A 24,139-nucleotide genomic window follows, 5' to 3' on the forward strand; every position below is an offset into this window, starting at 1 on the left:
TACCAAGTTGCTTACGCTGTTTGCAGTAACTTATAACAACCTCCCTTTAAAAGGAAAGAGAGAACACTACCAAAAAGATGTTTAAAAAAAATTAGTCTTACACAGCCAAACTCCAGTCTGAACAATTTCTTCTTAAAATACCAAAGTCTGTATCTTCTTATTTGACAATAGTCTACAGGTATTTCTTACTATAAACAACTGCTCTGACATCTAGGTAAGCACTGCACCCTTTGCAAGAACATGAATTACAACCACATGCAGGCACTTGACTACGGACTGATTCAGAGGGACTGTGGTAACAGCTCCTCCTCTCACAGCACCTTGAGATTTCTTATTTGCATACCGTAAAGATACTGCCCCATTAGGATAAGAACAGCTAACGAAGTCATTACAGAGGGCAGGATTAAAAAAGTAGAAGGCTTATTTCTCAAATGGGTAAGGATGTCAGAATATGATAAAGGTTTATGCATATATTGGAATATGATCAAGGCATGTACATATAAAGTCTACATGGTCAGTGCAGGCACAGAACAAGCTCTCAAAATTGCAGGATGTCACATGACTTGTTCAGTTAGGAGATAAGAGATCCTTTTTCAAGAGTCATACTGACATGGTATATCAGCAAAGAGTTATTCCCATATCAGTGTAATACATTGTCAAACAAATATTTAAGAGCTTAACTAATTATCAAGAATAGCAAAAAAAAAAAAAAAAAAAAAAAAGAAAAAAAGACCATTGGAGCATCGAACTCCTTCCCACATTCCAAAGTTCTTTTTTAAAAAAAAGTCTGGGCTGTTCTGGATAAATGATGGAGGTAACAGTGCACGTTTACTTCATTCTGTGCATAAATAACCTGAAGTGAGACAGAAAATTCCACAGAAGCAGAGGGAAACACCTCTGTGAAACTCCTTCAGCCACTCAGTCAAGCAGGCTGTTTCTGCAATACTCTAAGCTTCTGTCAGTCAAAGGAACGGGGAGATGAACTCTGACCAAAAGCATCACACCCCGTGTCTACACCCAACCCAGACTTAACAAACAAACCAGCAATCTATTTACCTTGAATCTGCTAGTAAAGAGATCCATCTTGGAAACAAGTTCTTTTCTGCTGTAAATTCCCTGCAGTCCCAAAAGACACTTCAACCGCACTTCAGCTTGCTACAAGAGAAAGAGAAATCCACTAATTTGTTATCTCTGATGTTATTTACTATTGGCATATATATTAAGAGCTCTATGTGGGTGCCTGAAGTACCTGAATGCTACCTCATTTTCTTTATTAGTGATATCAGTATTCTACACTTTGCATGCCTCTTTCCCTCTCTCTGAGAAAGCCTACAGTGAGCCAAATGTGAAAATGACATCAATGCTCGTTAGGCTCCCTAAAATTCAAAGAAACTCTCCAAAACATTACAATTAATACAAGCAACAGAGTGCAAAAGACAAAGAAATTCATCCACTTAAATATATACAAATACAAGATTACAGATGACCTACTTGATGCCATCAGCACTCTTCTATACAATCAACTTTGTTCACCTCCTTTCGACGTCTGACTCAGACAACAGTTACACCTCTACAAGGACTCCAAGAAATTCCAGCCCAGCAAAACTGCCCAAGGAAGACATACATCTTAAAAATGCACCAGCTTATAATCATTGATTCTTATAGAACCAAAGATCACAGAATGCAGTGGCTAGAGGAGACCTTAAAGATGATGCAGTTTCAATCCCACTGCCATTGGCAGGGCTGCCAGCCACTAGCTCAGGCTGCCCAGGGCTCCATCCAACCTTGGCCACGAACACCTCCAGGGATGGAGTGCAGCAGTGATGCTATCATAGCAGCTGTGAAGCAGTGGGTCACCTCAGCTGGTGGAGATTTTTATGAGCACAGCATGCAGACTCTTCTTGTTCATCACTAGCAAAAATGATAGCTAATGGGGGTGACTATATTGAAAAATAGTGTTATGTAGCTGAGAATTTGCTCTATCAAATAGCATTATTATGCTCTTTGTATTTGTTGTAGTTTACATGGAAATAAATATGATGAATTACCTTCAGAACAACCTACATATAAATGTTATGTCTTCTGCTTGTTTCTTTCCTACACTGGCATATGATATTTTGAGCATTCTATGGAAAAAAAAAATAGGTTGCTTTGGGCTTGGCATAGTTGGTAAACAGTTATCCCTATAGGTGTCCCCTGTCATTAGTACTGCTGCTTCACAGATGCCTCAAAAGAAGAGGACTTCTCTTTATCCAGCTTTTAAATCATGTCCTGTGAATCACTAAACCTTTCAAATGACTAAAGCTTTAGATGTCATTAAGGAATTGAGGATCTAACATAGAATTATCATGGTGTTCCTTAAAAACAAAACAGCAGGGATATCTGCCAACACTGCAGGTCTTGAATCAATCTCTTCATATTAATTCATTAATTTTTCCTGCTAACAACAGCAGCAAGAAAAATTAAGGAAATCTAAGAAAGGAGGCAACCTACACATAGGCTATCTATTACTACAAGTTCCTGTTCAAGTCTTGGGATGGAAAGCAAAAGGATGACATCTTGTAGCTAGGTTTGACCAAAAATTCTGCATAAGACAACTATTTGCTAGGAAAATAGAGTGAAATATCCATAGGTGATAATGAATACTGCTCTCTAACCTGCATGTGATAAACCAGCCGCATATATTTTCCAAACTGTGTTCACCTTTAACTTTAAAGGCCTAGTGTGAGGAACAGAATCTTGTCCCACTTTACTGCTTCTTACAGCCATAAGCCCTCCACATACAACTCCACTCAGTCTCAGCTGGTTACCTACAATTGCCTACTGCCAGGAGAGGCACAGGCTGGAGCACTGCACGCTGCTCATTTCAGCTGTCCTCAGTACCTTACCACGAGCTTTTTCTTGAGAACAGAGACATTTTTAGTGGATAGGGACTGTTTTGTTTTTAAGTTTCTAATGATTTGTTGGATGGTCACGTAGTCCTTGGAGAACAGCTAACAATTAGTGACAGTGAAGGGAAATAATATAAGCAAATCTTCATTCAGGATACTCCAAACACACATCATCCATTGGCTGTATCATAGTATATTTTGCCCAAGCCTACAAAGACTGCCAGGAAAAATCAGTAAGACAGAGAGCAGCTCTACTGACATCAAAGACCTTTGCACGGACTCCAGCACTGCTTAGACAAACTCAGTTACAAGATTTCAGTGTTGATCCTATCCAAGAGATGGAGCTATTCAGTAAGCCTTGTAAGTACAGGCTGGGACACGGACCATTTTACAAGGTCAGACTGAGTAACTGCTCCTCTTCAACATTTTCCAAATAACAGATCAAGAAAAACAGGTCTACTTTTGAAATACTAAAGTGTGAAGAAAATTCAGCTTACCTACCCTGTCAAGGCAAAACATAGTTTAAAAAAAAAATTGCTCCTCTCTTTCCCCCCCCCCAAAAAAAAAACCATCAGTATGCATACAGAAATATGATCTTTGGAAAGAAAACTACCATGTTAACATGAACATTTGAAGACAGAATTTCAGAAATTGTTAGAACGATGGGATCCATTTTACACTCACATTGCTTGGGAGACAAAACTTCTTGAGATTTGCCAGGAGTATCACATGATCAAGACAAGTTCATTTCAACAAAAGTTTGTTTCCCCACACGATTTCTCTAGGTTTTGGTTTTGGGGGTTGTTTTGTTTTGTTTTGTCTTGTTTTCCTGTTTCGATAGTCTAAGGAGAAAATCTCAGAAATTTGCCCTGAAGTTCAAGACAAATCTAGATTAACATGTTGGGAGCTCTCAAACGTGAGTGTCTGCATGCGCACAAGCATCTCCCCTTCTCATTGCCTTGCCTTCTCTGATGGTTCTCCCTTCCATTTTCCCCATCCTTTCTCTTCATCATCTCCATTTTTCTGGTGTCTAACTCTTATCTTCTTCCACAGCACTACCATTTCATCTGATTGCTGACTTAGTAGCTATGTACCACCTTGGAAGAACACTAGTGCCTTTGAGCACAAGTTAAGTGACTCGGTTTCACAAATGGACTGGTAAGTGACTGTGCTTACAAAATTATTACATAAAATTGTCCATTTGCACATGGCAGTCAATTTTACTGTCAAGCTTTAGAAAAAAAGTTATTTATAGTAGATGAACATAAACTACTTGAAAATGTATCTTTATAGCATTGTTCTGAAACTGTTACTGAGCCAAAGAGGGATGTTGATATACAACTTAAGGATGTATTACCACTGAATTTGGAAAACCCTCTTGCACCCAGACAATAGCCTTTCACAGAATCATCACAAAATGGCCTGGGTTGGAAGGGACCTCAAGGATCATGAATCTCCAACCCCCTTGCCACATGCAGGGCCACCAACCTCCACATTTAATACTAGACCAGGCTGCCCAGGGCCCCATCCAACCTGGCCTTGAACACCTCCAGGGACGGGCATCCACAGCCTCTCTGGGCAGCCTGTTCCAGCACCTCACCACTCTCTCTGTAAAAAACCTCCCCTGACATCCAACCTAAATCTTCCCTCCCTCAACTTCAAACCATTTCCCCTTGTCCTGCTGTTATCTACCCTTTCAAAGAGTTGATTCCCTTCCTGTCTGTAGGCTCCCTTTAGGCACTGAAAGGCTGCAATGAGGTCACCCCGCAGCCTTCTTTTCCCCAGGCTGAACAAGCCCGGCTCCCTCAGCCTGTTGAGCCTTTCATGTAGAGATACAATGTTTCAAAGTGAGGTTTGATGGCAAAGCAGTATGTCATGGGGAAGAATGATTACATTCAAATTAAACATTTTAAAGACAAAACATTAACTTTATACTATTTTTTTCCCTCATTAAATACTCCCAAATGACTGAACTTTATATCTGTTCACAACACTGCAGATGATCCCGGTCATATTTTTCACAGTTAGAAGACTTCAGTGGTGGTTCAACTCTGCAGCCTGAGTTACTTGATAAACATCTCTACAGAATATTCTAAAAGCAAATATTCTTGCTGCCCACCACCATCAGGGTAAAATGGAAACACTTATTAAGGGTGAAATCTTGAAAAATCACTTCGTATTCCCACAGTTTGATAATTCTCCTAACTCTAAAAAGATATTCTGATCAGATAAAATTAATGCGGGAAAAGACAAAAAGGTTCTTGACAGATTTGTTGCTTCTGAAAAATCTACCTTTGCAGAAATAGCAGAAAGCAGGGAAATAAGAGGCTTTGTGCTCCCCCTCCTGGCTTTGTGGTAAGCTACAATTTTGTTTACAGAACACATATCTAAGACTAACACAAAACAGAATTTATACACACGTTTATAGGTAGCCTGCAGAAGTTCACTGTGACAACTTCGGTAAATAACCACTCATGATAAGTATCTCTATCTTCCTCAAATCTGTCACGTGTTTTAGAACCATGAAAACAGCTCAAGTTTTAGGATTCTTCCAAATCAAAAGTCTTCCCATCTACTGCCCCCATACAGAAGAAAAATTAAAAACTTTACCTTATCATACAGCATCCATCCAATGTATTTTAAGTAGCTATCATTTAAAAAAACATCTGGGTATGTTTTAATCCAGTTGCCAATTTCTTCAATGCAAGTAGCTCGTATCTCAGGGACCACATCACTGTGAAATTATAAAAACATAATATTAACACATTAACAGGCCTAACACACATTAAAATATTATTAGTAATATTTTTTCCTAGAATTGTTGAAATATATGCAATCCAAAGGATTAAAAATATCTTTATATTAGTGCTCTAAGTTAGCCTTCAGTCAACAACTAAGCCACTTCTTGCTACACATTTCACACAATCATCACTGTGAAGTTCTAGATACTGTCTCAATCACAAATGCACAGCTCTGCAGCCGGTGGGCAAAATTTTTGAAGCAAACTCTAGAGAGGTCATTTGCTAAATGCAAATTGCTTAGAGTAATGTAACTGCTATATTTTCTTGGACAATATCAGTGCCTCTAGGACATTTAGCATGATTCTGACGTCTGGACAATCTGAACAAGAGCCTTTTGAGAATGTAGATACCTCACAACACTATTCTATTCTTACCGGTAGCGACTTAGGAACGTCCCCTTGAAAATAGCATGCATCATGTTCTGTATCTCCACAAGCTTCTGATCATACTGAAACAGAAAGAGAACTGAATGTTCCAATTCACTTCACGTGAAGAATCTGCATCATTGCACTCACAGCACCGCTGTGGTCCAAATCACTATTATTTACACATGATACCAACACAAAATGAGAGGTCTGTTTCTACACTGACAATTGACCTTCTTGCTGCTTCATATTCATAAAAGATTTATTAGGTACCAACCACAAACCTTGATAGAAAACACAAAATATTTCTGATATGGTGAGACTTCTTGTATCAACACAAAGCGTAACTAGTATGCGATCTTCACATACAGGTTTAAATTCTCCTTTTATGCACTTTAACAGAGATGGAAGAGAGGCAGGATAAAGAACTTTCAGAATGGACCTAATACCACAAGGAACATGTATTTTAACCAAGCCCAGAACATCCAGCTTTGAAATGCTGGAAATATGTTGCTTAAGGTAAACATTTTTTCATCAGTAGTATCAGAAAGGGTGACAAAATTGGTTCTATTTCACCCAAACGTGACATTTTGTCTGTTTTTCCTATAAGATGTTTAAAACTGTGGTCTCACCAAACACTTCTTCCTAAGGAAAAGGGGCTGTTTCTATACCAGAAGAATCCTTGGACATTCAAAGCACAGAACACAGGTAAAAGCTCTAAAGTGAGGAGAGAAAGAGCTATCCTTGACTGCCACCATACTGAGCTACTTCAGTGCAGAGTTATTTCTTCTAGTCAAAGTCCTGCCTCTGGAGGTGATAAGGAGCTGTTTGACTGAGCAGAGAAGAAATGACAGAAACTAAGCACAAGATAGATATAGGTCACATTATGACCATTTTTACAATGTTTTACTTCTAGAGAGGTGACAGCTATCCCATGACCTTTTTTGTTCATTTCATACACTGAAATTTAGTTAAAGACCTACAACATTAACTTCTAATATGCATAAACATATAAACTGCACTCCCACAACACCAGAGCTCCTAAAGGAATTACACGTGCACGTAAGCCTGGATTTGTGTAGGGATCAAAGCATTTAGGACAGACATTACAAGTTAACAGTATATAGGACAGTTACCACCTCAGTAACTTTTATAAGGCTTAATCTTGGCAGGCACAAATGCTCTGCAGCATGCATTAAATAAAGATATAAACCTCAAAGAACTACAGCAACTCAGAAATAAGCAGTCAGCAATCCTACGTTTTACATCTTCACTCATCTCCCATACAAAACACCTGCCTAACCTCTTTCCTTTTTCTCTCTAGCTGGTCAAGTCTGTAATTGGTCTTCTTGCCACTTATCCTGTTCTTTTCCACCTCATATAATCGCTGAGCATTGTGCTTGTTGACATCAAGGTTCAGATGCACGCTTATAACTGCTGTCAGAAGTTTCATTGCTGCAAAGGAAACAAACCCAACATATTCATTTTAGCTCAGATATATAAAACACAAATGCACCCAACCATTTCACCACAAAAAGCATAAGGCTAGCGAAATCCAATTTGTTATCCACAATAGAAATAACACTAAAGTAATTTGTTTTAAAATACAGTGTTTTAAAGGCAGATGATGATCAAAAAGGAAAATGTGGTATTACTGGCAATTTACAGCTTTTGGCAACAGTTCACTGACTTGTCAGAGAGGTCATTTACTGGACAAGACTCATATTAGTTTAAGTAATTCCATCTGCAAAAGAAACTAGAGCTAGGGAATAGGTATGTTTCAGTTTAAAAAAAAAAAAAAAAAAAGTGAAGCAGGTTCCCCAAAAAGGCTGGCAATCTTAACCCTTTACTTGAATTAACAAAACTTTTTGTTCCTTTAAGAACATGTTGGTTTGCACACATTTCAACTGGTTTTCTGAGCCTTTGAAGCAAGCAGTGCATTTAGAACAAATTATACATCAGTGTATTTTATGGTAGAGGTCATTTATTGGCTTTAAAAAAAGAAAGTGGCTTTAGAGGCATCATGCTGCACCAAATAAAAATGTGGTGCAAGCAGTGCTCTTTTCAGCATAGATACCACAAGAATAGCAGCTCGCCAAAGAAAGCTTTCATGGATAATGCATTTAATGCAACCTCAACCTCACTGCATTAATTATTAGAGAGAGGAAAACTATCAACACAGAAAAAGCAGTAACTGAATACAGAAAGACTGTGGCTGAATTCTAAAGTTAGTCCTACCAGGCATTAAAGAAAGTTTCTTTAGAAAGAAAAATCAGTATAAATTAATCATATTTGGTTCAGTTACAAATGGGAATAAATTAATTATATTGCAGTAACGGACATTAGGAGAGCAGTGTTAATGAAAAAGAAGAGAGCAATTTCTCCAGTGGAGACTTATCAATTTTGGAAAGTTCTGCTTTGCCCACAGGTCAGGAAAAAAAAAAAAAAAAAAAAATCATCTATAGCTACTCCATGCATTGCTTTACCTGCCAAAGTGCTCGTGTGTCTAAATGCTCTGATCACAGAGTCTGCTAAGCCTGTAAGCAGTGAGATGATAGTATCCATCAAGTAGCTGTCATACAGGATGCTGCACTGGCACTGTTGAACAAGTACTGCAATGAATTCACAGAAATTAGCCTTGAACTTCTTCCAGTAGGGTCCTGCTCTGATCACAGGATAGTCTTCATCGCTCTGCATATGGAAAAAAAAGAGTAAAGAAGTGTACACATACATCTCTCCCACTGAACACCAGTTTTGCTGACAGTCAGCTAAATCATAACTCCTCTGTATCTTTTCTCACACTTACTACTACAAAGTAAAGACATGCAACTACATAACAGGCAAGCAGACTTAGAAAGTAGAGCTACACTGTCATGACAGCTCCCAGCTTAAAGCAGCAAAAGGGAGGTGGCTGTGAACACATGGGAGAGGACATGTGAAGCCACACACAGTACCATGAATAAGTTTCATTTGCATAAACCATGAGCACTCCTGGCCTTTACTTCCTCGCAGGTAGTACAGTAGTTTTTCCCCCACACAGCCCCTTCCTGCTTCTGCAACTGTGTGGTAAAATTCAAGAGGAAACTGATGCAACTGAAAAAGAACTGTAACAGTCAAATTGTTTTTTGGTTGGATGAGGTGGTTGTGCTGGTTTTGGCTGAGATCAGAGTAAATTTTCTCTGTAGTTGCTGGTATGGTGCCTTTTTTTGGATTTGTAATGAGAACAGTGGTAAAAACACACTTATGATTCACATGTTGCTTAGCAGTGCTTACATTAAGTTGAGAACCTTTCTGCTCCTCATGCTGTCTACCAATCAAGGAGGCTGGGGGTACACAAGAAGGACAGCTGATCCTAACACACCAAAGGGATATCCCACAGCACGTAGTGTGCTCAGCAATAACAGCTGGGGGAAAGAGACAGGGTTGGAAAAGGGGCACTAGGCATGATGGAATTTGCCTTCCTAAAAAACTGCAACACGCAATGTAGCCCTGCTTTCCTGAAAATGGCTGAACATCTGCCTGCCAATGGGAAGTAGAGAAATTCCTTCTTTTGCTTTACTTTCACAGCTTCTGTTTTACCTATTAAACTGCCTTTATCTCAAGCCATGAATTTTTCACTTTTACATTTCAATTCTTTCCCCCATCCCACTGAGGGTGGCAGACCAAGTGGCTGTGCAGAGCTGTCTACCAGGGTTAAATTACAGCAGTGGTTCAACACATAACCACACAAAAGTGTCTTAAAACAAGAGATCTGACAGCAGGAAAGCAGAAACAAACAGCTGCAGCATAGGGCAGGATGAGACTATTTTCCTCAGCAGCACTGCCAGCACAAAGAGTTAAATCAGACTACAGTTTGAAAACAAATATTGAGTCACTCACCTGCGCCACCAATACAGGTACCTAAATCTCTAAAACCCCCCACAGACACAGCAATAGGCAATCTTTCTGATGTTATACAAAGAGCAAGTTACAAATGTGTTCACAGTACATATCTTCAGGTCTTTTCAAACCTTGGTGATTCTATGATTCTACGACCACACCAGAAAGAAAGCAGACAGATGGCAGACTCAGGAATGCCTGCAACCCAAGATGTATCAGGAAATATGGAATCTCAGATGTGTTCCTGATCAGGTTACAAGACTTAGTTCATTAGTAGCAAGTGCCAAGTAAGAAAGGAAAGGAATGTTGCAAGTGATGTATGGGAAGAACTATTACAGAAAAGCTGTTTCTTTTTTTAAAAGAAAATATTCTTTCAATCAAATGTCTGTGTTCGCAAGAGAATATTTTTATGAAGAAAGCTTTTGAACAAAAATGTATGCCAAAAACTCCATGTGCACATGTAAAGGTTGCTAGAAGTGGTGGGGAATGCACCAGTCTCCCTAAAACACTACAGGAGGTAGTGTGGCTTATCCAGCAGACAGCTAAGCATCATACAACCATTGGTTCACTCTCTGCCCCTCAGTGGGATTAAGGAGATAATTGAAAAAGTACAAGAACTTCTGGGTTGAGGACAAGGACAGCTGGATAAGAAAGAAAGAAAAAAAAAAAATTAAAGCCAAAAAACTGAAGCTGATGATGCACAGTACAATTGCTCACTGCTAGCTGAACAAGGCCCAGACAGTTCCCAAAAAACAGCAGCCCTGCCAGCCAACCTACCCCCGTTCTATTGCCAAGTATGAGATCACAGATTACGGTATATCCTTCTAGACAATCAGGGACAGCCATCCTGGTTCTGTCCCCTCCAAGCCTCCTCACTGGCAGGGCAATATGAAAAGCAGGAAAGTCCTTGACACAGTGTAAGAACTGCTAAGCAACAACTAAAACATCAACGTCTTATCAACATTATCCTCATCATAAATGCAAAACACAGCACCACAACATCTACCAGGAAGAAAATTACCTTGGCCAGTTGAGGCTGCAATTGCAGTTCAACTTAGCCAGCTCAGTAAGCACTCTTCACTTCCCTTTAAAACCAATAGCAAGGAACAGGCACTCCAAAATGCAAGTGATTTAAAACCAAACCAGAGGTCTAAAACAGACCAGATGAAGTAAATCTCAGGAGTGCACCATTATCTCTCGTCACCAATACACATTTTAGTATCACTAGTTCTCATGTACTTCCTTACACTGGAGACAGTGGCAGAATTATGTAGCTGAGATACAGCTACAGAAAATGCTACACTACAGTTAAAGAGAACTACAAGAGTCTTACCACATCCACTGGCCAAGTAACTGTTAGGATCCAAGGATAGGCAATGAATTTCTTGTACTGCAATCCAGTTTCCTGCAATGCACAAGAAAGAAACGTAAATGATTTTCAATGAAGCATCACAGTTAATTCATAAACATAATGAGTAATAATAAAAAATAATACCAACCACACATTGTATCTAAAAATCTATTACAACTTAGAATAATTTATACTATATATAACTCACACAATCCAATGCCTTAAGAAAAATCTAATCCCTTCTCATTGCATTATTCTTTATATACAAGCAAAGATGTAAAGAAAAAATGATTTTTAAATTAAAAAAAGCTTTCTTGCTACAAGAAGCAATTTGCTTTTAGAATTTAAAAGAAAATGTATACCATGTATAACTCCCATAGTTAGTTCTAATATACACCTCCCCAGCATCTCAGTATCCATTCCTAACACCTAGTAACTAGGTACTGTTAAACAGCTAAAGTCCTAAAACAAAATACACATTCTGAGCTTTTGAAATTATAGAGAAATGTTTTCAGAGTGAAAAAGTGTTTGTCATGTTTTCAGAAATGCTTCCTCAAATCTACAACTACTACAAAACAGAAGGCACAAAGTCTGTAGCTTTTATAAGACTCTATGAAGCACTTCTATTGCCACCTGGCTATACACTAAAGCAATAAACTTATTTATACTCTCATTAATTTTTTCAGCAATGAAATGGGAGAGGAACCTATAAAAGAATCATAGAAAGATTTGGGTTGAAATGGACCTTTAAGATCTTCTAGTTGCAACCACCTGCTATACACCTCCCATTAGACAGGTTGCTCAAAGCCCCATCCAGCCTGTCCTTGAACGCTTCCAGAATAAACTGCTGCAAGAAATAAAATTCATACAGGAAGAAAAGCAGCAAAAAGAAACAGAATAGATTAAGAAAGAGGGAAAAACAAAAGAGCAGCAGTCCTAAAGACAAATCTGTCTCCCCAGTGAGGTATGCTGTGGCCCACAAAGAGTAAATGCCTCTGAATCACTATATGAAAGCCATGTGCTTCCAAGACCCATACAAGCTACCTCCTTGAACACCAGTGAGAAGAGGCTCAATTCCTCTTCCTCATTCCATCCCATTAAGTATTTTCACATATGGATAAGATTTCTCTGAGCTTTCTGTCCAGAAGGAAGTCTCACCTCTCTCAGCCTCTCTTTAAATGAAAAATCATTCATTATCTTTGCGGCCCTTTACTGGACTCCATTGTGTAAACTCGTATCTTTCTTGTACTGGAGAACCCAGAGCTGTACTCAGCTCTCCAGATGTGTCTCAGCAGTGTAAGCAGAGAGGAAGGATCACCACTCTCAACCTGCAACAGATGCTCTACCTAGAGAAGGCCTTCTTTGCTGGAAAGGTACACTGCTGGCTCATGTCCATCTCATCATCCACAAGGACACAAAGATCCTACTACATAGGGCTGCCTTGCTGGCCACCAGTATTTAACAGTGCATATATTTATTTCTCCTTAAATACACAGGAGTTCCTGGGGTAGAACTTCATGAGGTTCTTCTCTGCCCTATTCTTCAGCCTGTTCACAGAACCACAGAACATTTAAGGTTTGGAGAAATGTTACAGACAGCTTCCTCAGCACTCGCAAGTGCATCCCAACAGGGCCCACGGACTTACTGATGCTCTGTTTGCTTAAGTGCTCCTAACCTGATCCTCCTTCTGTTCTGCACCCTTTGTCACCAGGACTGCTGCTTCATTTAGCAGCGTGGCCATGTTTTTCTCAGTTTTCTTTTCAATGTTTATATATTTGCAGTCTTCTCTTCCCGCCCCTCACATCTCTTGCCAGATTCAACTCCACCAAAATTTTCCACCAGTACTAACAACAATTTTGCAAGGAAGAACGGTAATACTCTCCACTCTCATTACTACTTACAGCATTGCCACTGTTTCCATTAAAAATTTTGTAAATGTAAGTAGTCCTGCACAACCCTACTTCTCAAGTAACTTAGTTATTAATTCATGTTTCCATTTTATTTGTTAAAAAGATAACCTCATGAGAAAAAAAAAACCTGCAAACACAAACAGGAAACAATTCATTTTAAAACAAGGCCGACTTCGTTCTTATCACACTTCTGCTTTAAAAAAAATGAGTTTAATCCCAAAACACTTTCTCAGTCGCCTAATACGTGGTTAACATAAAAAAACAATTGCAGCTCAGACACCATTTCTTCTATACTAATTTGATAGTCATAACATATCAGAAGTAAACCAAACAAGTTGTCAGACATTATCTTTAGGAATATTTCATTCCACATAAATTATTTTAGGAATGTATTTTACAGTCAGTCTATTTAAAAACAGATCAAGAGCATTTCAGAACTAAACAAATTTAAAAAGATTGAGAGAAGATTTAGAGTATCTAACACATGGATTAACATCTTAGTATCTTTCATTAGTAAAATGCTTCTCAAAAGTAGCACATTACATTACTGTCTCAAAACCCAAGTCAAGTCAAATCTCAAAAATGCTGCTATCATAGCAATGCAGAATACAGCTTCTGAGACAGCTGTAGAATCTTTCTTTTTAACTACCAGGACAGGAGAAACAGTTACAGAGCAGTAACACACCCAGGGTGATGACAGCAACCATAAAATCATAGAATCATAGAATGGCCTGGGTTGAAAAGGACCACAACGATCATCTGGTTCCAACCCCCTGCTATGTGCAGAGTCGCCAACCACCAGACCAGGCTGCCCAGAGCCACATCCAGCCTGGCCTTGAATGCCTCCAGGGATGGGGCATCCACAGCCTCCTTGGGCAACCTGTTCCAGTGCGTCACCACCCTCACAATAATCACGTTCGTGTACCTTCCAGAGTATGCAGCCTATAATGAATGCTATTTGGGGTTAATTAAGTTGGGAATGAAGTGCCAGATTAATAATTCCCTTGGCCAGACATTTATCAGGTCATTCCTGTCAAAAGTTAGTCCAAAAGCTAGTACAGTTCTAACATAAGGAAAGACACATTGGCAAATTCATCCTCTGTGGGAATTTCTACAGCAGTTGGTCTTTGAGAGATGCTCAGTTAAAGTAAGGCTGATGGCTGCAGCTTGACAAACCAATTCAGAGGGAAAAAAAAAAAGTACAGAAGCAACTGTGAGAGTGCTGCAGAACATCTGATGTTGGTTCACTATAAGTTGCTATCAAAAGAGACAGATTCAGAAACATCAAGTGTGTTAGCCCTAATAACTCTGAAAGAAGAAGTCATTTATTAAAAAAAAAAAAAAAAAAAAAATCCTGATGCTAAAATAAGTCACTACAACACCAAATTTCTCTTGTGAGAAAACAAGACTGTTTTCCTGAAGAAAGGGAGTGCGGTACAGCTCCTGAGAAGCAGTAGGAACTCCACTCAGGTTTCTTATTAAAGTGAATCCTACTGTTCATATATATATACGCACATACACACACACAAGAAGTCACAAAGTCAAAGCTGCACCTACCTCATCAAAGGTTTCTGTCATTTTTTGCATGACATCCATCTTGTCTGAATGAATTTTGTTTGCATCTCGTTTTTGTGAATTTTGAAACATCTCTGCTGTTACCAGACCTAAACAAGTGAATTTTAAAAAGAATACTGAGAAACGCATAACATTAAGCACAGTAAGAACTTCAGGTCAAATTTAGGAATACCAGAAGAGTTTACACTGGTATGGGCAATACATACACAGGGAGACGTATGAAACGCAGATGAAATGGAACTAAAACACAAATTAGAGAAATCAATCCTGTGTTTCCTTGTGTGGCTATTTGGCTACTTGCCCTGGCAACCAAAAGAGCCAACTGTATGCTGTGGTGCATCAGGTTCAGCCCTGCTAGCCATTCCTGCTCTGCTCTGCACTGCTACAGCCTCAACTCAAGCACTGTGTGCAGGTTTGGGCACCACAAAACATGGACATAAAGCTGTTAAGGGGCATTCAGAGGAGGGCTACAAAGATAGTAAAGGATCCTAGAGGGCAAGACAAGCGAGGAGTGGCTCAGGTCCCTTCTGTTCAACCCAAAAAAGAGGAAACTGAGGGGCGGCCTCACGGTGGCCTAAGCTTTGTCATGATGGCAACAGGACCCAAGGGAATGGCATGGAGCTGTGTCGGGCAGGGTCAGGTTGGGAATTAGGAAAAGGCTCTTCACCAGAGGGTGACTGGCCCAGGAACAAGCTCCAATCTGCCAGAGTTAAGGAGTGTTTGGACAATTCTCTCTGATGTAGGGTTTGAATTTTGGATGGTCCCACGTGGATCCAGGAGTTGAACTTGATTCCTGGGGGTTCCTTCCAACTTGAGATATTCTGTGATTCTGCTTTCTCTGGGCAGAATTTATTTCAAAGATTTACTAACACTTAGCCCACTGTCAATCAAAACATTTTCCACGGGGGGCATATTAGTTGAAGAGCCAGAAAAAGAATTTGATGTGTAAAAGGTATATTCTAACTGCTGAAATACAATCAGAAGTTTTAACAGTGTAGTCTTCTTTTATTTGCCATTCTGAAGCTTTTACCTAGCAAACATACTTCAGATTACTCTCATCCACAGGCAATCAAAAAAGCTCTTAAAGAGAGCCAATTACCTTGGCAGCCTGAGCACTGAATGAAGAAGTTGATCAGATCTAGAAGTGCCACATTCCTGTCTTGTTTGTAAGCTTCAACCCAATCGTCTACCACAGACTAGAACAGATTAAAGGAACTCATTAGTCAAGAGCTGAACACAGCATGCTACATTTCACTGAGGACATCCACAATAGACACAAACATTCCACTGTCTCCATTAAATTATGAAAATGACAATAAATTCCACATCATTTTTTTCCATTTCTAACAATACAATAGGCTCTTTTGAGGCAAAATGTAGCCTTGAACTCTTCATTCCCAAGTTCTGCTTGAGCTAATGTTACCATTCACAGACTCTCTGCTCCCCATTAGTAGGGAAAACAACCTCAGCTCTAATAAACTTAACACACAAAAACCAAAACATCCTTTTCCTGATTTCTTGCCACCAGTGAAGTAACTGATTGACTTTTAAAAACTTCTGCATCGTTAGTAATTAGTATCAGCAACAGTCCCTCCATGTTCTCTTCTCCTCTAATAGCTGGTCTGTGCAGAAAGCTGAAACAGCCCACTTAACCTAGAAACCAACCCTAAATTTCAATTCTACTGAAGTCCAGTTTACAGCCTGTATGTGACAGGTCTGCTGGGACGAGTCATCCAGCCTTCAGCCCACCCACAGTACCACACAACCTCCAGCAGTAGCTGCCTGCACTCAGGCTACTGCTTTTTCAAGTCCTTCCCATTAAGTTTCATACAGCAGAAGCTGGACTCTTCAGGGAGCAATACTCAAGATAAAACAACTGTGGCTGTGGCAGAAAATGTCCATCCAGATGCAGATTGAGAAAAAAATTGCCTCTTATGCAGAAATATGTTTTTCACACATGCATACATGCGAGACACTACATAGTGGAGGCACACATATATCCATATATAAAACAACTGAAGCTCCAGTTTTAATCTTCCAGACACGTATACAAACATAACACACAGATACGAACACGCTCATACACAGTATGGGGAGGTGGACTTCTTCACACTGAAAAAAACTGCTAACTAAACAGAAGCATGGGGAACCTGATGGTTATGAAACATGCCATCAAATTGCACTGGAATGGAGTTAAAAGAAAAGTGCTAAAAGAAAAGCTTCCTCAAAAAAAAAAAAAAAAGCCTGACTTTCAGAATCCTGAACAACAAAGTTTCCTCCTGTTAATATTTTCTGTATTTTTTAGCATTACTGGCTTCTCACGTCCAAATACTGCATTAGCAAGACTGCTTTAGGTACATACGTAGGTGGCTCCAAAAGTAAAGCCTCCTATTTATTTCCATGGAATCTACAACAGATACACAGAGCACAATAACACTATTGGATAGAGCAAATTCTCAGCTATCAAGGGCTGGTTTTTAATATATTCACCAAAATTGGCTATGCATTTTCACCAGCAAGGAATGGAAGCCTGCATGTTGATCTCATAAAAGCCCGCGTGGCTCGTCTTCCACATCACCACCGCTGGAACACACCACCCACCATCTCACTGTGCTCACATCCACTCTTTGGTCTCCATAAAAACTCAGCAAGCATCAACAAATATCAGTGGGTGCCATTTTTTACTGTATGGAGGAATTCAGTGACACACCTTTGGTTCATTCACACTTCCATGTCAGACACTATTTTGTCATACTGTCCTTCTACTGCCATCTATTGCAACAGAATGTAACAGAATACTGGCAGGAAGACTCAACCCCTTCTACCGTATTACCAACATCTTCCTCTAATGGGTACTGCCAAAATAATAAAACAGGATGCACTACTTTTGGAGAAGCCTTCATATGTCCTTCCTCCTTCTAAATATTATTTTCACTAATTTAACAAAGATCTGTTCTCTACAAGAACCATGCTCATGCTAGTTTTCCAAACACACATTTCTTACCCACCCATGTGAGAAAAAGAGCAAAATTTCAACGCTCCAGAGTACAAATAATTGAAACAACCACTGTTTTCCCACCTTCCCTCCACCAACCTCTCTCAGAATTCAGAGCTGGAAATACCTGCATGGCCTGCCTCCCCATGCTAACCACTTCAAACAAAGTAACTGCCTCGACCACTTCTCCATTCTGTAGCTGGCTCACTCTTCTGCTCCTGGAAGAATTTCTCCTTATGTTTTCACACTGTTCTCGGACCTTCCGTTTTTCTCTCTGAAACGAGTCAAAGAAAGTACATGAGAAAATGAAATAACAACCAACCACAGATAAATTAATTATTCCTTAATAACAAGTTTGCCTTACTCTAATTGCAATGGTTTGCCCAGACTGCTAACTTTTAAGCCTCAATGAGACTGACACGGCATCAAACATGACTACAAGGGAAGGATTTACCACTTTGAAACTTTTTCCTCAACAAGTCATAAACATAGCAAGGTGTAACTGGAAAGCAGCTAATGAAAGAAGCCTCTGAACAACTGTGTAATACCCATAAGTCATTTTCCAATGCTAACTCTAATTTCCGAAGAGTCAAAAGTATGAACAAAAGTTCCCCTGCACCTCTTCACCCATAGAGTGAACAGACCAACTGCAAAATGACATCAGCTGTGCAAAACGCACAGATAAGGAAGAGCACACACCAAAATGAAGTGACTGTTCAAAAGACAGTGTTGAGGCTCTGCTGCCATCAGAATTTGGGGGTCAAGCTGGAGCCACTAACTGGATACCCTGTGTTGCAATTGTTTCTTGAAATACTCCGTTTTGTAACAATTGAATGTGAGAAAATAAATTCCATAAACAAAATAGACAAACTTACAGACGTTTTCAGGTTGCCATTTCTTACAGAGCTGCTGTTCTGCACAGTACACTCAGGCACAGTCTCATCACGGACAGCATTCTCTCTAAAGCGTAACAAGCACATTGAGGCAGTTAGCAGTGAGAAGAACCAAAATAGGTACAAACCACAGAAGAAAACAAGAACATACATACGTGTTTTAATATTCCTACCAACATAGAATGGCTTGGAAATGATATTTTGTTACTAAAAAAACTAACTTTAAAACCGCAACAGAAATTTGGAATTTTTTTCAAACTATTACCTTTCCTAGAAGATACACAGGTAATTAGAAAACTAAAGAAACTATCAAAGACATCAAGGTAGGAGAAATTAAGTAAGCAAAAAAGAAAGCAAATAAATGAAACAGAAAGCTGATGTTGACTTAAAGCAGCCTGTAAGAGCTTTGCACCACCAATCAATAACACAAGTATACAGCCACTTTGTGGATCCTCTACACAAGAGAACATCTGATGGATCCACAGCCTAACACAAGAGGAAGTTTTACTTGCTCTGTAAAACATGCTGAAGAAAAAAAAGACACAAAAAAAATAATTTTTGTTTGCAGGTCATTGCTAATATGACGGAAGAATAATTTTATAAACAAAGATGCACCTTTTGGGGGATCTGAAGCCATACATTTATCTGCAATGAAATCATGCCATTTTTCAGCATTCCCAATGCTAACAATATGCTTTGCGAAAGGTCATGTTTGAGCAGACGAGCTAGATCCCACTTGTGCAGCAGGTCCAGTACTGGTGGCTGGCTGCTATGGCCTCCTTTTAAACTACGGTGGCCAGGACATGAAGCCAGTTGACTTGTACTATAAGAAGGCACAAAAAGAAAGTAAATATGAGAGTGTACAGTCACTTAAATGTTCATGATACTGCTGCAACAAGAGAGCATACTAACACAAGCGAGCACTTTACAGAGAACACAACAGTGTATTACACTGTCAGATACAGTCAACTCTCCAATACCCAGATGGAGAATTAAGCGTGCTATGGATGCAGAGCCAGCTTGAGTCCTGCTAGGTTTATCAATGCCAGACAAGCACCATTCATCTTCCAAAGGCAGCTTCAGTCAGATAATGACTCTGCAAAGCAAATCCCAAGGCTGTGTACCATCAGCTGCAGGATGTAGGTCCTGATGTTACTTCAGTAGTGAGAAACTTCTATCTAAACATGGCTCTGTTTGCTTCTTGAATTTATTGGAACACTGTCCTGTAAGTGACGCAGCACTGGACTTCTGAAGATTCCTATGTTGCTGTCCAGACTCCATTAAAATATATCCAATTTCTAAATAAAATCATGCAAACGTGTACATCTCCTACAGGGAAAAATCCAATTACATCCCATGAACTTCTCTTTACAGAAAAGTTTAGAATGTACCATACTATTGACAGCAGAAGCCAGGAAAATAAATTAGGACAAACCAATCTTTAGATCAGTTGTCTAGATTTCTGCATGCAATAAAAGGAAAGAACTGTACTTCACAACCAAGTCAGCATGCCGTAAACAACACTTGGCAGTTTTCAGAACGCTCCCTTTGATTTGTAATTGAGAACCACAGAGTTCTGAATCTGAAGCGCTACCAAAAACTTCCTGCTTCAAAAGAACAAGCAACAAGATGTTTTGCTTTTCTAATGCCTGTTAGTTCTTCTCAGATTATTTTACAGGCCACAAATAAAAAAGATCTGAATGATCCTTATACGTAAAGGCGCTGCCCCTGCTATGTGATTAAACATTTTCATTTCTAATTTTTTTTAACAATATACAACATTCCACTGCTGGACTAACGTGTTTATACTTGTACTAGCACTACAGCTCAGATGCTAACTGGCATTTTGTTACACGCTATCTGTTTCTGCAGTTTACCACAATATAATATGCAACATACTCTCAAGTTTAGGCTGAATTAAAATATTTAAGTAACGAGAGGAAAAACAACACTGCTGCAGGACATTTCAGCCAAGCACTTGTCTGAACACATGCTGCTTTTAACATCTCCATCTAGATTATACCTCACTGAAGCTTTAACTCATGCAGCTCTTCCCCAAGAGCCTCCTAGAGGTCCTGAGACTGCATTATGCACACAGAAAAAACACTTCCACGTAACAGTCCGCTGATCCTGTGCTGCTACTCTGGTCAGCTTATGCCAGGCAAAATCTGCCGGTAGCAAAAGGGTTAACCAAGTCAGTGAATGCTTGGTACATGGAATAGCAGGCTTACCAAAGCTCAGCCATAATGAGAAGACTGCGGACCTACAACTTCCTCATGTGGGCTAACAACTCCAATAAAACTACAGCTCTGCGATGAAACCAGTCAGACTAACTTTCACACAGTGCTAAGCACTGCTGAGAACAACCAAGGAATTTAACTAAGAACTAAAGAGGTACTAAAAAGCCATTCAGTTTCTGAATCATTTTGGCTATCAGTGCACCGCAGCACTTAAAAATTACTTTAAGAGATTCCACATCATAAGCCCCTATACAATAAAACTGCATGGTGGAAAAAAAAATTTACTAAGAGCCTTCACAGCTTGATCCTGCTTTGGAAGGAAAAAAGGACATTTTCACTTTGGTACAAACTTCATTATGAACTGGACTAGTATGTTATATTGCATTTAATGTATTCTTTAATTCTCCAATATTTTACGTTGACTTGCATTCTTTGAAAAGCCCTTAGATCTCATTCGGCTCCTTTATATTTAGCTGTAAAAAATCCCCATACCTGGAAACATTTAATTTTGGCAGAGATATTTCCAATGCCATATGATCAGTACTCATATTTATTTCTTTTTTTTTTTTTTTTATAGTATTGATATTTCCAGCAATGCTATTCATAAGGGAGGTAAACATCTGCCCCAGCTAGACCAGAGTCTACAAACCGAAGCCATTCCAAAATTAAGTATTTCCATTTATGTCTTTTTTTATCTGCATAATTTCTTTAGAAGAAATTGCAAAAAAGAATTAAGACAGTCTCTTAATTTCTCAAGCAAAACAGGAACTACTGTATCTAGCCCTAAAGATGACACAATTATTACTGCAGCGATCCTTATGCATAACAATATTTATAACACCTTTTCAGTTACATGAAATAACAGGAGGTACAACAAATTTTGAAGCAACGTGTTGTTTTCTTTCTCTCCACATGTTAGTTTGCACCTATTCAAACATTCTGACATACCTCAACTCACTGCCTTGCGCACAAGTAAGGAACACTTCCCAACCATTTATTTTGTCACTGATCAGTAAGAAAGCACAGGCAGAATGCCACTCCTATCTCATCGTAATTCTGACCTTTAGACCCTGCTACACGTGCCTCAAAGGTGCACTTTCACCATGCCTTCCTGCCACAATACAGTCCTTTCACAAGTACTAGAAGCCTTAGTGATGAAACAAAAACTCCTGAAGCAGGAAGGAAGCAAAGCCCTTCTTCCAGCCCTCAAACAACGCTACTGTGAGAATTTCTGAGCTCAGTTTTCCCAACATAATAAATGTTTCGAGCTGACTTAGAGACTCAGAAAGAAAGCTACCTCCTTAACACTGAGGTTACATTCCTAATTGTATTTTTTACATTACTGAACAAATCCTACCAGTATAATTTTTCAATTAACTTCTTCACCTTTTTGAGACAACATCAGAAGTTCAGCTAAACAATTGCCAGGTGCCTTCCTGCCACTTTTGATATTGCAAGGTTGATTACAGATGAAACATTCTGAAAAAACCATTTAGCAAGCTACATTGATTGGCATCATGGACTAAGGGCACATCCAAAAGCTTAGGGAAGCAAAAAACCTGGTGTGCCTGCTCAGAAGGTGACCAGAACAGCAAAGGACAAGCTACAATGAGTCCAAAACAGTTAATACTGGATACCCAAAAAGTTTCACTCTTTGAAACCTACACAGGATATGCCCACATTTATCAACTTTTCTATATCTGCTCTTTCTACTCCCTTGTTCCATCCTTTAAGTAATTTGAGCAAATTTCATTCATAAATCACCTCAACTTGATGCTTAAAAACACATGCTTTGAAAGGCAGAAGACGACTTGCATATCCCTGTGAGAGCAACTATGGACAAGTGTATCTTCTCTCTATGCCCTATGTTGGAAAGGAATACACAGTGCCAACAGGCAGACTACAAATTAACTTAGCACTCTTCCATTTCAGCACTCTAAACATTACTGAAGCGAACATACATGCCAAGACTACAAATCTGTCTATCTTTACTCCCAGAATCACAGAATGGTTGAGTTGGAAAGAACCCCACAGCCCACCCAGCTGTGGACTGAGCTGCCCCCCACCAGCTCAGGCTGCCCAGGGCCCCATCCAACCTGGCCCTGAGCACCTCCAGGGATGGGGCACCACAGCTTCTCTGGGCAGCTGTGCCAGCTCCTCTGAGTGAAGAGTTTCCTCCTAATATCTAATACAGGCTAGGTTTATTTGCACTCCAATGAATGAGGCACAGAAACAAGACCAAGACCAGCACAAAACACCACGTTTAGAGGATGCTAAACAATACATCGAAGATAATAAAACACTGACATTGGTAACAAGCCTCAGTACATCACAAATACCCTACAAAGAGAGTGGTGAAGTGCTGGAACAGGCTGCCCAGAGAGGTTGTGGATGCCCCGTCCCTGGAGGTGTTCAAGGCCAGGTTGGACGGGGCCCTGGGCAGCCTGGTTTAGCATTAAACATGGAGGTTAGTGGCCCTGCATGTGGCAGGGGGTCAGAGATTCATTATCTTTAAGGTCCCTTCCAACCCTGGCCATTCTGTGATTCTGTGAAATACCCCTATTAACCCTGGCACCCACACAACACAAAACCCAAGAGACCCTGTCGGGCCTTACTTGTGGCTGGGGAGGTTACAGGCTGCGTTGGGCTCGGCTATCATTTCCACCGCATTCTTTCAGCAGCACAGGCAGCGAGCTAACCTGGCCGCGCTCACAAGTTAACGGCACCGCTTCTCCGCCGCGGCTCCTGCGGGCAGAGCAGCAGCAAACTGTCGAGAGAAGAAAACGAGAAAGGTTAATTACACATTAGTTCATTAACACCTCCAAATGCCAACGCAGCTCCTGGAGAGAAATGAATTCAAAGAGGAAGGTCCGGGGTTGGGAGGCCTGCAGCCGGCAGGAGCCCCGCAGGAGCTGCGTCCCGTCCCTGCGTCCCTTACGCGGGCCTCTTCTCGTGGAGGTAACGGCACCAGCCCGCCGGGCCCGGGCGCCTACGCGGAACCGGACGAGAACGCCGCGGCGACGGGCGCGGCCCAACCGACGGCAGCGGGAAGAGAATGAGGAAGAGCAGGAGGAAGCCGGGCTCACTCACCTGCCCGCCGTGAGGGGACGTCGCCCCAGCGGCCGAGCGCGCGCCCACGCCGCCTCCCTTTCCTCAGCCGCAGCCACCCGGGCCCCGGCCCCGCAGCCCGACATCAATCACGGCCGCCCCTCAGCCAATCGGCGGCGGGGATGGCGGTC

At 40.3% G+C, this 24,139-nt stretch overlaps 1 protein-coding gene across 2 annotated transcripts in view; it reads right to left on the reverse strand.

The window, feature by feature from the left end:
* LOC128071772 (cohesin subunit SA-2-like) overlaps window positions 1-24,120 on the reverse strand; it is a 57,327-nt gene extending 33,207 nt beyond the window's left edge. Inside the window, exons 1-12 of one of the 2 annotated variants that reach the window (XM_052664802.1) lie at window positions 23,991-24,120; window positions 23,516-23,667; window positions 18,643-18,727; window positions 17,895-18,041; window positions 15,872-15,968; window positions 14,755-14,861; window positions 11,270-11,341; window positions 8,544-8,748; window positions 7,361-7,512; window positions 6,067-6,140; window positions 5,502-5,625; window positions 1,057-1,155 (exon numbers count right to left, since the gene is read on the reverse strand). In XM_052664802.1, coding sequence (XP_052520762.1) covers window positions 1,057-1,155; window positions 5,502-5,625; window positions 6,067-6,140; window positions 7,361-7,512; window positions 8,544-8,748; window positions 11,270-11,341; window positions 14,755-14,861; window positions 15,872-15,968; window positions 17,895-18,041; window positions 18,643-18,727; window positions 23,516-23,559 — 1,206 coding nt within the window. In that variant the 5' untranslated portion in view covers window positions 23,560-23,667; window positions 23,991-24,120. Of the gene's footprint in view, window positions 1-1,056; window positions 1,156-5,501; window positions 5,626-6,066; window positions 6,141-7,360; window positions 7,513-8,543; window positions 8,749-11,269; window positions 11,342-14,754; window positions 14,862-15,871; window positions 15,969-17,894; window positions 18,042-18,642; window positions 18,728-19,275; window positions 19,408-23,515; window positions 23,668-23,990 lie in introns of those variants that run through there. The other variant, XM_052664805.1, reaches the window with a different exon arrangement.
* Window positions 24,121-24,139: the final 19 nt, after the last annotated feature.

This window comes from Tympanuchus pallidicinctus, unplaced genomic scaffold, assembly GCF_026119805.1.
Source record: "Tympanuchus pallidicinctus isolate F22 unplaced genomic scaffold, pur_lepc_1.0 scaffold6, whole genome shotgun sequence".
Taxonomy (NCBI): Eukaryota; Metazoa; Chordata; class Aves; order Galliformes; family Phasianidae; genus Tympanuchus; species Tympanuchus pallidicinctus.